We start from the raw sequence: 14,457 nt of genomic DNA, 5'->3' as shown, positions 1-14,457 counted from the left end.
GTATTAATTTTCCATTGGTAAAGGGAAGACCACTAATGGTTAGCAGAATTCTTATAGTTACAGCTTGCTCCTGTAGGTCATGCTATCTTTAAGTTTAATTAGTTCGCACCTGCAGATAGGCAACCCAATTACCAGAATCGCAAAGCGGGCTACCTTCATGCTTTCACGGACACATCGCGTCAACGACTTGCACCCACGAACTGATGCTTGCCGCATCACAAACGAAGACAATAATTAACACCTGTAGTTTGAGTTACAAACTCTGTTCACTGATGTGTGTCTGTTCTCAATATGTCTTGCATGTTTTGCGCAGTCGTCTTCCAAAATCCTTGGGGGTACTTACGAATAATCTTGTATGTCCAACTCTCACGCCCGCAATCTTCTTGGAAAACCAAATCGCGAGAAATATTCTTTTCATGCTGTTACTTTGACTGAGACACTTATTTGAAACTATACATTAACGTTTTTTTAAATGAAACTGACAGTCAAATAGTTAAGCAAATGCAGGCCTTGCGCCTACAGGGGATACAGCGGTAGTTGTAATTAATGCTGAGGTGAACAGGCAAAGGTCGTATACCATCTGAGTTATTTGACTAGTTTTGCTCGGCAAGTGTGCTGACGATAATGTTTTAAATCTCTATCGTGTTGCCATCAGGGCAATGAATATCTGAGAATGCTCGCGCCTGAAAAATGAAACTAGACAAATAAATCAAATAACAACCGATCTGTGACACTGTACCTATTCAGTAACTATCATTTTTAAAATGACGTTAGATGTACCATGCAGCCAACACCATACATTAACGGTACTTCTGATGATTAAAAAAGGCTGTGGTAGAGTGTACAGAACATACGGTACAGTAGATGTCCGTTGAAATTACGTGCGAGGTACAATCTATTCAATAGTTCAAGCAGATTTTGTAATTTTCCTTAATTTATTATTCGAGTATACTGACGATAATAGGAATTCGTGTTCCAAATTGTTTAGTATGTTGAACGTAGAACTTGGCGACGATATACCCCTCAAACGAAAAAATTTGTCATTTTAATTACCTTCTTATATTGAGTCGCACGAATAAGTTGGAGAATGGCATTTCAGGATTTAACGTCCCGTCGACGACGAGGTCATTAGAGGCGGAGCGCAAATATGGAATGGAGAAGTGGGGGAAGCAAATCACCCATGCCCTTTCAAAGCAATCAGCCTGGCATTCGCTTTAAGCGATTTAGGGAAACCACCGAAAATCCGAATCTGGATGGCCAGACACGGATCTGAACCGGAGCCATCTCGAATACCATTCACGTGTCTTATTACTATGCAATCGCGCTCTGTCCTGTGGCGGTGGCCACTCCATAAACCGGAATATACTTTGGTTGGTGGGAGAGGGGGGGGGGGGGGAGGAGCAGGAGTGCCTTACGGTAATTTACTGTACGGCAAAGAAGGAAAAACTTATTTCAAGATGGACGGAGCGCAGTCTAAACCCGCCTACGGCTTGGCAGTTTGCAAGAAGTTGTGTATCATAAATTGTAGGTTCGACGTCTAGTTGGCTCTTCGATTATTTTGTTATTTAGATGACTTTCCTGGGCAACAGTTGGCGTGAGCGGAAAGTAGCAATTTACAATGACGTTAGAAATCTATCTCAAAATGATTGCCGGGCGGGGTCGCCGAGCGGTCTAGGCGCCTTGTCACGGTCCGCGCGGCTTCCCCCCGTCGGAGGTTCGACTCCTCCCTCGGGCATGGGTGTGTGTGTTTATCCTTAGCGAAAGTTAGATTAAGTCGTGTGTAAGCTTAGGGACCGATGACCTCAGCAGCTTGGTCGCATAAGACATTACCACAAATTTCCAATTTCAAAATGATTGGGCGAGTTTATTCTCAGATCTACGGCAAACAATTACATCTGACACGGCCATGACTTGTGCTGGCTTGTGCTGGTGATACAAACCTTCGGGTAATGTAATTCTCACCCTTTCACAGACAAAGCAAAACCGGGACTAGAACCCGGAACCTTCCCTTCTGCGGCCAATCTTACCAACTGAGCCATTCGGGAATGATACACCCTAACAGATTCGTTTCTGCCAGTGCCTCTCTGCTGCTTTCCAAATTTCACAGAAGCTCTCCTGCGCGCAAAAAGTACGTTGAGACCAGCGCTTACTCCGCTGCAGAGTGAAATATTCATTCTGGAGTCAAGTAAATATTGAATTATAAACTGAATGTGTTAACGGTACGAAGATACTGGTGTGTGGGGACGATAAAAATGGACTTCCGAGCCTAACTGCAGAGTGCTGCAGGATGAGGTGCTATTCGCGACGCGGGCGGAGGGCGTTGGCCCTTCTTGGTAATAATATATCAAAAATCGCCGGCAGCGCTTTTTCGTCCCCGCAGCCTGGCGAGGCGCCAGCGGAAGCGACGACTGCGAGACGCCGGAGGGGAGGGCAATGGCTCGCGGACTGGCGTAGGGTGTGGCGGGGAGCAAGTGGCCAGGGCCAGAGCGCGGAAATCTTCCTGGCCACCATTTGGGGCGGGCTACGATTCTCCCAAAAAAGAAATGGCTGCCGCTCGAATACTGCTACAGCACTGCCAACACTGTAGTATTTTGACATCAGATTAACGCTAATTTTTATTCATTTTCGTGATCAAAGCTCCCTTGGTGATTTATCTCCAGTTTTCTTCATGTTTCAACGCTAAAGGTTCCGGAGAAAAACCTTGATATTTATGCATCCTTTTAGCTGTACTTGGTGCATAGGTGGCTTTGAATTTACGCTTGATGGAATATTAACGTCCGGATGTTCACAATTTGACCCACGGCATTCTTTCCAATTCTGTTAATCTGAACCCAGCAGCATGTTACACCGGTTCTGCACTATACTTTTAAACGTTAATAGAGCCATATGACTTAATTATTACTTAATATTCTGCATATTTACACTGACGGAAAAGAAAACGAATACAAAAAAATCGTTAATGGATAGTAATGTAAAGTCGAGAATACATCTCCTGGTCGGGGTGGCCGAGCGGTTCTAGGCGCTACAGTCTAGAACCGCACGACCGTTACGGTCGCAGATTCGAATCCTGCCTCGGCCATGGATGTGTGTGATGTCTTAGGTTAGTTAGGTTTAAGTAGTCCTAAATCTAGGGGACTGATGACCTCAGAAGTTCAGTCCCATAGTGCTCAGAGCCATTTGAACCATTTCGAGAATACATTTGTCTAGGTAACATATTTAAGTGATTAACATTGCAAGATCACAGGTCAGTGTAAGCGCGAGATAATCCGCTACAAATGTGAACTGCTGGTATATTCGTAACAGATGTAATCGCCAGAAAGTTGAATGCACGCATGCAAATGTGCATGCATTGTGTTGCAGAGGTGCCGGATGTCAGTTTGTGGAATGGAGTTCCATGCCTATTGCACTTGGTCGGTCAATAAATGGACGGATAATGCTGGCTGCGGACGGATGACACTGGTGTTATCGTCCGATGATGCTGTTCGATTGGAGACAGATCTGGTGATCGAGTAGGCCAAGGCAACGTGTCGACACTCTGTGCAGCAGGCTGGGTTACAACAACGGTATGTGGGTGAGCGTTATCCTGTTAGAAAATGTTCCCGGTAATGCTGTTTTTGAATGGCAGCACAACAGGCGAATCATCAGATTGCTGTACAAATTTGCGTTCATGATGTGTGGGATAACCACGAGATTGCTTCTGCTATCATACGAAATCCCACTGCAGGCCAGAACTCCCAAGTGTAGGGCCATTGTGTCTAGCACGCACACAGGTTGGTTGCAGGCCCCCAACTGGCCTCCTCCTAACGAACACGCGGCCATCACTGGCACCGAGGCAGAACCAGCTTTCATATGGAAACACAACAGACCTCCACGCTGCCCTCCGGTGAGCTCTCGCTTGACGCGACTGAGGTCCCAAATGGTGGTGGTTTGAGGTCAGTGGATTGCACGCTACATGGCGCCTGGCTCGAGACTGTCCTCGAAGTATCCTATTTGTAACAGTTGGTTGTATCAGTGTGCTCCCAACTGCTGCTCAAATTGCCGCCGCAGGTGTAGTACGATGCGTCAGAGCCATACGCCGAACACGATAGTCTTCCCTATCGGTAGTGTCCTGCGGCTGTCTGGAGCCCGGTTCTCATGTGACCGTAGATTCTGGTGACTGCTGGTGCCTGCAGTCATGTACAGTGACTACATTCAGGCCAAGTCTTTCTGCAATGTCGCAGGAGGAACATCCAGCTTCTCGCAGCCTTATTACACGACCTCTTTCGAACTCAGTGAGGTTCTGATAATGGCGTCTCTGTCGCCTTAAACGCATTCTTGACTAGCATCAACTCATCACATCCAACCTCAAAGGTAACTACCGCTGACGACCATTATAGTGTGTATTTGAAGCAAACCTGATTTGCATCCTAATAGTAGCGCGACTAGCGCCTCTCTGATGCGACTGACGCGAAATTTGAATAGACATTTTCTTTCAGATGTAGAAACACGCCTACCAACTTTGGTTTATGCTGCGTAACTCCTTCTTGGTGCAGCAATTTCTTCTCCGTCAGTGTATAATTTTCTTTTTTAAGCGGAGGTTGGATTTTCGCATGAAGAGCACACTTCCCAGCAACTGTGAACAATTACAGCACAACAGTTCAGTTCAGATGATGAACTGTAACGGCTTGGAATTTTTTTATATTTTTTATTTTTTATCTTCCTCATGAGGAGTGACACTTTGAGCTAAATTCTGGAGCCGAAAATTCTAACCAGCCTCTTTAACCTGGAGAGAAGTTATTTCAATGAGGCGGGCCAGTGTGGCCGAGCGGTTCTAGGCGCTTCAGTCTGGAACCGCGCGACCGGTGTGGTCGCGGGTTCGAATCCTGCCTCGGGCATGGATGTGTGTGATGTCCTTAGGTTAGTTAGGTTTAAGTAGTTGTAAGTTCTAGGGGATGTTAGGTACCATAGTGCTCAGAGCCATTTGAACCATTTATTTCAATAATAATAATAATAATAATAATGGCGTGTGACGAGGGCCTCCCGTGCCTGGTGCAAGTCTTTCGATTTGACGCCACTTCGGCGACTTGCGCGTCGATGGGGATGAAATGATGCTGACGTCGATGGAGATGAAATGATGATGATTAGGACAGCACAACACCCAGTCCCTGAGCGGAGAAAGTCTCCCACACAGTCGGGAATCGAACCCGGGCCCTTGGGATTGACAGTCTGTCGCGCTGACCACTCAGCTACCGGGGGCGGACTTTTATTTATTTCAATGAGAGAAGTTATTCCAATCGCAGACTAGCCTTATCAGCTATTTCCCTGAGAGTGTAGTCCGAGCCCTACGCGTTTCAGAGGATCTAGAGAAGGATAATAGTTTTCATTTAGATTTTGTTGAAGTACACGCTGGTTTGATCAGGGGTATTGAACCAGGGTCGGTCGCGTTTCGCTTTGAATACTCTTCCATGTTGACCTATCCGAGCAGACCTATCCTCAAAAAGTTGTTGTTCATGGCGGAAGACGAGTTTGACTCTCACTCTCACTCTCTCTCTCTCTCTCTCTCTCTGTCTGAGCCAGTAAAGTTGCAGGAATTGTGGCAGGCCGGCGATGGCTTGCGAACTGGTGAAGGGTGAGGGCACCCAGCAGCAGCAGAAGGCAGGCAGGTAGCGAGCGGTGGCAGGAAGTCGGCCGGAGCATCCGCCCTGATAGCGGCACGCCGCTTCCGGCCGACGCCTCGCGACGACCGCCGCCACTGCCAGCAGCTCCGCGGCCCGTCTGGGGATTCACTGGCTGTCCATATTAGATAAATGCTGCAGCGACCTGCCAGCGAAGGGGTTAGGAGCTAAGCCGTCGCCACGTGTCTACCAAGTGCTACCGGGTAGTCAGTTCGCCCAGTGTAAGCACGGTAGTGTCCATTAGACCTACCGAGTGAGGCGACGTAGTGGTTAACACACTGGACACGCTTGCCGGAAGACGGCGTTTCAAATCCCTGTCCGATCGTATCTTTACAGGGGCGTGAACGGGGGAGGTTCAAATACACTTCCTAAATCAATTTCCCAATACCGCTATATGTAAAGGCTCCAATATCCATTACAGAAATGCGGTCCTAGCTGCACGATTTTCTCTTCCACTTGTTCTTGGAAATGTCGACTGATAAGGAGTCACTTTTTATGCAGCGAAGAACAAGAAGAAAGATCGGACAGCAAATAACTTATCAACTTGCTGTGTTTACTTTAAATGGCCATCGTGTTGACTAGGCCTGAAAGAGGAACGGCTGATTTCGAGAATCCATTCGTATAAAATAACTGAAGATCGGAACCAGATATCGATTTCAGTCTAAACAGCTCGTCAGCGGAAACAGGTTTCCGATATATAGTTTACACTTTCCGGAAGTAGTGTTGCTTGTAAATGTAGCGCATCTCTTCTTGCGTGTTTAATCCCGTTAGGTACAAGCACTGAACTACTAGCGTGACTGAAAACTTGGAATTAAAGCGATTCAAAATGAAATGGTAAGCAGAAAATAAAGGATAACGCTGACGCCCCCTGTCTCCTTGCACTGTGAATTACCACATTAGGCAACAAACGAGCAGCTTGTACGGTTCCAAATTGAAAGTCTCATTTCTGAAAATGCGCTCCGAAAAAAAGCTATGTACCTCATTTTTCTGGCGGAAAATGAAGACTATTTATTTCCTTTTTTATATCTGTATACTACCAGTAGGGTTATCACCTCAGCATAAAGCAGTTCATCCATCCATCTCATACCTGGATGCACTGTCTCTTGTTCACATGTATTCTACGTCGTTTTCCACATTACATACCTGAAGATGGAGCCATGCGGCTTGGAAATAAATTGCAGTTGAAGTGGTAAGCAACAAATACAGCAGTTTGGATTGAGAATGTATTTATTTTCCACTCCACAAATGTTAGTCGCACACGTCCCCAACTCTTCCACCACCACGGAAGCTGGAAAATATACAGGGTGAACCAAAAAGGACTTTACAACTTTGTAATACTACATAAATTTATCGAGATAACTTTCAGAATCAGTAGAGGTGTCATTTTGTAGCAAGTAACCTCAAATTTGATTCAAGTCGGTGGACCACCCCATTCCCTCGCGGAAGTTCTACATTTTCTCGGCAGTCGGTGGACAGGCCGTGAAGGGCCAATCACACTTGACACCACTGGATTTTTGGGATGTCTGCCGCATCGCAAATGAGTCACATCGAACCAAAATGACACTTGACCGTTTTATGTGAAATCTGAGGTTGTTTGCTACCGATTCTGCTCAGTTCTCAATAAATTTCTACATCATTCCAAAATTGTAAGTAATTTTTGATTCACCTTATACTACAGCCTTTATTCCTCACAAACTGATTTTGTTCCACTTTTCATTCTCTGAATGGGGTGAAAAAGGCATCATTAGAGAGCGGAGTTCTTTTGATTCTACTGCGAGCAATAATACGGTATCAATCAATTTTGTCCATTCTCCCAGATTAAATCTGATTCACATATATATCGCAAAACTGCTGGAAGCTTCCAAGGAGCGGAAGCGCTAGCCATTTCGTCGTAGCGCTCGATCCACTTCCCTCTTTTCCATAGCTTTAGCTACCACGTACAACAGCCGGTGACCGCTCGCGACGCAGTGCCATAATTCTAGAGCCGTGGCAATGACTGCGTGGCGTGGCGAGCAGCCGGCAACCAGTTTTGTCATCGCCACCTCCCGCTTCCTCTCCGGCCGTTCGTTGCTCGCTACCCTCCGTTGCCAGACGTCCTCCTTTCCGTGTCCCTCGATGCCTGTCTATACGGCACGGGGCGGCCGATCGATTGAATGGCGTCAGGGCGGGCGCCGGCGACGGCGACGGCAACTGTGCGGTTCGGCTCGGCGTGGAAACCAGGCCAGCAAAACACACACACACACACACAATGGCCGGCTCCTGCCTGTTGGCCCCAGCGATTTTCTCGTCAAACTCTCCCCATCCTCCGCCACTCGACCCGCGCCCTGCTCCCTCCCTCTTTCGCTCTATACAGTCATCCCCTCGCTGCGATGTCAAAGCCCTCACAAAGCTTACCGTCCCGAGGCGGGGGCGCGATTGCTGTCGCGGTCGTATCGTAATCGTTTAGCTGTTTGCTGATTAACCTTTCCCAAAGTGACTAAACTATTGGCACCTAGCCTGTCTCTCACTTTCTACCTCTGTGTGTGTGTGTGTGTGTGTGTGTGTGTGTGTGTGTTCGCGCTCACACGCCCCATGATCTTTCTCCCTATGGCTAAAACGAGCTAAGCTCTCTCATCAACCCACCATCTCCCTTCAAGAGCGAGAATGAAGAAAAAACGGGCCCCATCTTTTTTCTTTTCTCTCCACTAAGACCTGCCTTATAAAATAGGCAGCCTCGCTTCTGGAAACTCGCATTCTATTTCCGATTCGCCGGGACCGTTATTACTTTCTAGTGACGGTCAGCCTTCCGGCAAGCTTCTCTCAGTCTGAATAAAAGTCCTCCGCATACGATGTACTCGATCGCGACCCACGGCGAGTGAAGTGACACCCTTCCTCGTAGTCTCTCGAGCTCGACTATAATGATTCATATTACACGAGAATTATCGAGTTACAGGTCACTTGTCAGCCCGTCATTAAAATCATACCAAGGAGAAACCAGTGGCGTCAAACATCGCTAAAAATTTTCTAGGCAGTGAAGACTCTAGTAATAGATTTCACTCCTGAATCCCACATGGACCACAAAGACATGATTTGACTCATTACAGCGTGCAGAGAGGCATTGAGCTCCATACAAAATTGGAATGGGAAGAAACCTTAATCTGTCGCACAATCCTAAAAACCCTCTGTCGTACGTGACAGTGATTTGCTGAGTGTACACAGATGGTTAGCTACAATATTTCAATATTCTCAGTTACATTGCTAATAATCCTGCAGTTTTAACCTCTTTTCATGATATTTGTATCACTGTGCGATACTCACTCCAGCTCAGAAGGCAGCAATATTTAACCATCTAAATATATGCATAGTATAATATAACTTCCATTATTAGGCCTAATATTTGTTACAGATTTTGGGAGACAGGAATGCATGTAACACCTTTTATATCAGTAAAATTTTTCTAAGAGTCTACATTACCTCTGAAGTTTAAAGGAGATAGGTGGATACATTTTGTCACTTACTAACACCACTGCTACTTCTAGCAACCTCCCCCCCCCCCCCCCCCACTGTCTCTTCTGCTGCTGTATAGAATATTCCTCCCTTTCTACATCAACAGACCAGATCAAGGTTTCAATATGAAAAACCAAGACATTTGCTGAATCTGTACAACATTGCAAGAGTGTTTACAGTAAATGTATCTCATGGAATCTCATGACAAAGGAAAAATAGCAGAAGCAGTATTCCCACAAATGTAGGAGCACCTGCATTTATGCCCAGAGTCCACTTCAGCAAAATCTTTCTGGGTGTTTGACCTCATTATATGTGATAAAACTATTAGCATTTCAGCAACTATCGCAGGCAGCCAGAAAGTTGGTGGTTTTGACACACAGGATGCACTCACACTTCCGGAGGAATTTTACTGAAACCCCGGAAATAGTTCCACAACTGTCACCTCTCTGAATATGGTTTCATGAACTCCATGCAAAAGCACCATAAATCACTGATGCACAACACCTCAAATTTACAGTTATATAATACTAGTATTAAATTTCCTCGCATGTAGCATTTCCTTTCTATATACTCTTTTCATGGGTTTGATGAGAAGAGGAAATATTGAAAGAATGTTAATGAATGTCAGTAATACACCAAAATCTGTCATTTTCTGCTGTCAAAGACAGTTTAAAAAATCCTCATCACATGCAGACGTCAGTGATCAGCTGGAGGAACATTGTAGCTATAAGCTTAGTTCTCTTTTTAAAAATAAAAATAAATAATAAAAAATATAGTAGGAACTGAACCAACAAAAAATTAAGCACAGCGGATGGCATTATGTGCATATGATAGCATCTGAAAGTTATTCAGATATTCCATTGAAAGGTGTTAGAACTGTAATATTTGTGGCATGCTGACACTCGTGTCGTATTTAGAGACTAAAGTATTTGGACAATATTATGAATATTACTTACTTCTCCTGCTGCAACTGCACTGCACACCACACGTACGATGATATCAAATTATCTATCAGACATTAGTGATCTTAATATTAATGTTTCACTTGTTATTGTTATTAAAGCTGTTTCCATTGTAGCACCCAGAAAGACAATTTAGATTTTGAAACACTATAGCCTTTCCTAGCTACTACATCTAATTTCAGGCAATTTCATATTATCATATTATAAGTTCAAACTATGCACTATTGTTCAGGCTCAGTCTGTTTTCGTTACTTAATTCACTTTGATTTCTCAGTGGTAGTCTATTTTTTAAAATGGATGATGAATTGTGGATGATACAGCATTTACAATGCATTCATAAGGATGTAATCCTATCTATCTTGTCTATTTCTTACTAAAGTGAGTGTAATGTTGACTGAATGGTGAAGAGTACACTGAATTAAAATTCTTACATGCTTACACCAAAGTGATACAGTCTCAAATATAGATAATATGTAATATCAGAAACTAAAGCTTTTGGAACTTGATATTCTGAATTTTGTATTAAGTCTCTGTTATAGGTTTCATTGGAGTGTATTCATGGTAATGATAGCATCTTTTTGGGGAGGGTTTAAGACCTTTCATTAAATTCATTATTATAACAACTAACAAACACTGATTTATCCAACAATATCTCGGTAAGCTTCAATACAAATATTGTGGCACAGGTGCTGCTGTTACCCAAGATGTCTAGTCCTTTGATGAAACCAGAATGTGTATCTCCATACTCCACAGTTACATTTAAAGTACAGATTTTATAAACGTTAAAGACATTGTTGCTGGGGTGTTTAGTACAAAGATTAATCTGATACACCTCTCCGTGCTAATCTGTCCTATGTTACTCTCTTCACCTGTGCATAACTACTACACCTTACAAAGATTTGAGCCTGCTTACTGTAGTGTCACCTATTTTTCTGTCCAAATAGCAAAACTAATCGACGACTTTTTGTATTTAATTTCCTAATCTAATTTGCTCAGCACGCACCTGATTTAATTCAACTACAATCCATTACTATTATTTTACTTTTATCGACGTTCATCTTATAATCTCTTAATAGTAAAAAACTGCGGTCAGCAATTCTAAAACTCATTTGTCTGTAAGCTGACACTTCGCAGTTACTCTCTCGATTGTAGACTACATTAATCAAATCTCGGGAAACGAGTAATAGAGAGAACAGCCAGTTCGACACGCACACACGTACATAGGTAAAACGTGGTACTCACGGTGGTTGCTGGCGTGGGTAGCCGGAGGCAGCGAAGGCGGGCGGCGGCTTCCCCTGGCCGTAGCCGCCCATCACGCCGACCCCCACGCCGCCCTGCTGCTGCGCAGGGCCCGACTGCGTCGACGTCGTCACGCCCCACACCGTCGTGACCACAGATAGCTGCTGCTGGTGCTGACCTGCGGCACCAGCTGTGCCGCCTCCGCCTCCAGGTGACCACTCCCTGCAACGTGAGGAGGGGCGACATCTGGAACCTGCCCGATGCTTCAGGTACGGGAGTTACCGACCGAGAGTATACACTTCTGCCACTGGTCCTTCCCGTAACTCGAAAGCCTGATATACAGTATTCGTTTATTCACTTGTAACCCCCCCTCCCCGGGTGATGATAATGCTGAGCATTTGGAAGCAATAATACAGGATCTGTCACATCTATAAATTCATGCCTCCAAATTATAATCTTTAGAAAATAATGTGTAAAACACAGTGCTCCTCCAACAAATTGTTTGAGCAGATTAAGTTTTAGAAAATAAACCTCATGAAGTTGTAAGTTCAGTTGTCCATTTTTCCTACAACCTCCCCTGTATCAAATTTACTGTTCTGGAACAGGATGATTACTGGTGAGACATTCACAGTCTTGTTGGCAGAAATCTACTAATTTGTATCTGCAAATTAGTATATTATTTCAGTGATAAAGACTGTTTCAGCTATTTAATAATTTGCTTGTAATTCTGATGCTGTACATCAACCTTTTCGTCTTGTGCTTACAAAATCTCAAAGTCTGTGAGAAACAACGCAAACTCTTCACTGTTACAGTTGATTTTTATTTAATGTTTCACTGTTTTAAAAGACCATTATTTCATCTAAAGTTAGCATACATGTCGAGTTCAAATTTGACACACAAATAGATATTCTGTTAATAAAGCACAGTATGGAGGGATACTAAAAGAAACCGTACGATTTATACCATAAAGTGTTATTGAAAATATTTAAGAAATGGTTTATTTCTTTTTACAATCCTCAAATTAAGTGGCAAATAAGAATTCTTTTGTGAGAACATTTAAGTGTTCAATGCCACACTATAATTTCTCATTACACTAATGTTGTGGTTACAATAATAATGTGAATATCAGCAGGTGAGCTCAGACGTCACCAAAAATAAACATTTAGAAATGTTTTCACAGGCTCCAAACTGTAGTTTACCCAGTATTTACTTTATAAACTGGTAGTATAATCATAATAGTGAACATTTCAGTGTATCTCGTCAATGGGAAAGAAGATTTAGGATTAACTATGAATGAAGAGGTGGTAGGTGTTAGGTGAACGGTTGTGTTGTATGGGAATCTTTTAGGTAGAATGTAATTTAAGACTGTTTTATATCATAAATGAAACATTCTGAAAGCATGCAGTTGCATTATAAGTCAGTGAAAACTTAAAACTTAAACTCACATTGACTTTCTGAAACTAACACAAATTCTGTGAAATACGGAAATACTCTTTGTGGTAATAGCAAAACCCGTACCTATGTCAAATGAGTGGTCACGAGCTGCCTTGAATCCTGCAGAATCCAATACGTCAATTTTGTATATTCTCTCATGGTCGTGATGCAATTTTGTGTTGGGGACTATTTCACACAAGCAGGGAGTGTGTTCAGTGCCATTCATGTGGCAAGAAACACTGCTTTACTGCAACAGCACCTGCTGAGCTGCTTGTTGAACATTCAGGGCTTCAGCAATATTGCATTCCTGAAAATCAACTGGTTTTAATTTGCTTGGTCATAATTAACAAATGGGAATTTTATAATGTATAAAAAAATTCTGTCCAGAAAATGCACTAACTAAGGCATGCATCACATATCAAAGCAAATGAAATCTCGTGTAATTGCACCATCATCGCATAAAGTTATATATCAGTTTCTCAGTGACTAATGTCTCAACTATGAAAGCACAGCCAGCAGCTGCTATAATGAAAAGGGTCTAATATTTTGCAGATAGTGTGCGTTATATCAGTTCTGAGAAATATTAAGGCTTCTCATCAACAAACAAGTCATAGCTAAATAAATGAGTATGTGTCCAATTGTTTACAGAAAAATATATCCATTCTCCAGAAAAGAGAAAACTGAAGGACACTGCCATTTTCCTTAGCAAAAATTAGAAAATTCTAAAGTTCCATTGAAAGAGAAGTGCAAAGAATAGATACAACTGTGAGAAAATAAAAAAACATGTAAACGCTTTCGTTCACTAATTTGATGTAAGGTATTATGTGCCCAGAAATCAAACATGATACATATTGTTTGAGTATTATGACTATGTACAGTAACATGATTCAAGGAATGTCCTTTTTATAAATGATATTGTTTTAGGTATGTGCAATGAAATGGGTGTGGAATGAAAGGCCACAAAAACAAAATAAGAATGCTACAAATCACAGTAAATAAATGATTTTTTGTAAATGAGGACACATCATTCACTACTAGATGTACAAATTTATTCTCAGAACTACTTCAAAATATTGCTTTATACCATGCACATAGGAATATGTCATACACATTGTACTATATATGGCACGTGAATATTATAACAAATCTCTAAAAAGTGCTGTGTTGCCAAAAAATATGCTGTGATCTGCACACTAAATTGTGTCGCGAGAACCTACTTTTCCAATGTTGACAACAAATACGTATACTGAGACGACACTGCCAAACAGAGATAACCCAGTACACCATTAGAGTAACTAAAACTTTGAAGCTGAATCCCAGTCCTCACACTGAAAATATATAGTGCTAATCTCAGTTTCCAATGTTACTGTGGTGTGTGCATTGCAGTACACATATCACTGTCACGTTTGAACAAAAAGTGCGAAGTTCTCAAAGCATATACTATACAGCAAAATGCTGCTTGATGGTTTCTTATATTATTGTCCACAGAAACAAAGTAATTGTGTGATCTTTGGTTGTAGTGTTTAACTGTAAATCTGTAAAGGTTTGTTGCCTGACAATTGAGACTACTGTGTTAACATTATTTGCCCAAAGATCAGATTATTTTGATGTAAGCAGTATTACAGTTTGATGTATTGAAAGGTGTGTCTAAGTTTTTATTTGGTGCCTTTTTTGTTTCACTT

The 14,457-nt window shown here is 42.8% G+C and overlaps 1 protein-coding gene across 6 annotated transcripts in view; it reads right to left on the bottom strand.

The window, feature by feature from the left end:
• Positions 1 to 14,457, bottom strand: part of LOC126419271 (zinc finger MIZ domain-containing protein 1-like) — a 145,793-nt gene that overhangs the window by 116,785 nt on the left and 14,551 nt on the right. For 4 of the 6 annotated variants that reach the window (XM_050086437.1, XM_050086457.1, XM_050086450.1 and 1 more), the window contains exon 2: positions 11,345 to 11,563. In XM_050086437.1, coding sequence (XP_049942394.1) covers positions 11,345 to 11,563 — 219 coding nt within the window. Of the gene's footprint in view, positions 1 to 11,344; positions 11,564 to 12,859; positions 13,083 to 14,457 lie in introns of all 6 variants that reach the window. The other 2 variants (XM_050086466.1, XM_050086475.1) reach the window with 1 other exon arrangement.

This window comes from Schistocerca serialis, chromosome 1, assembly GCF_023864345.2.
Source record: "Schistocerca serialis cubense isolate TAMUIC-IGC-003099 chromosome 1, iqSchSeri2.2, whole genome shotgun sequence".
NCBI classification, from domain to species: domain Eukaryota; kingdom Metazoa; phylum Arthropoda; class Insecta; order Orthoptera; family Acrididae; genus Schistocerca; species Schistocerca serialis.
This window is presented reverse-complemented; position numbering and strand designations above follow the sequence as displayed.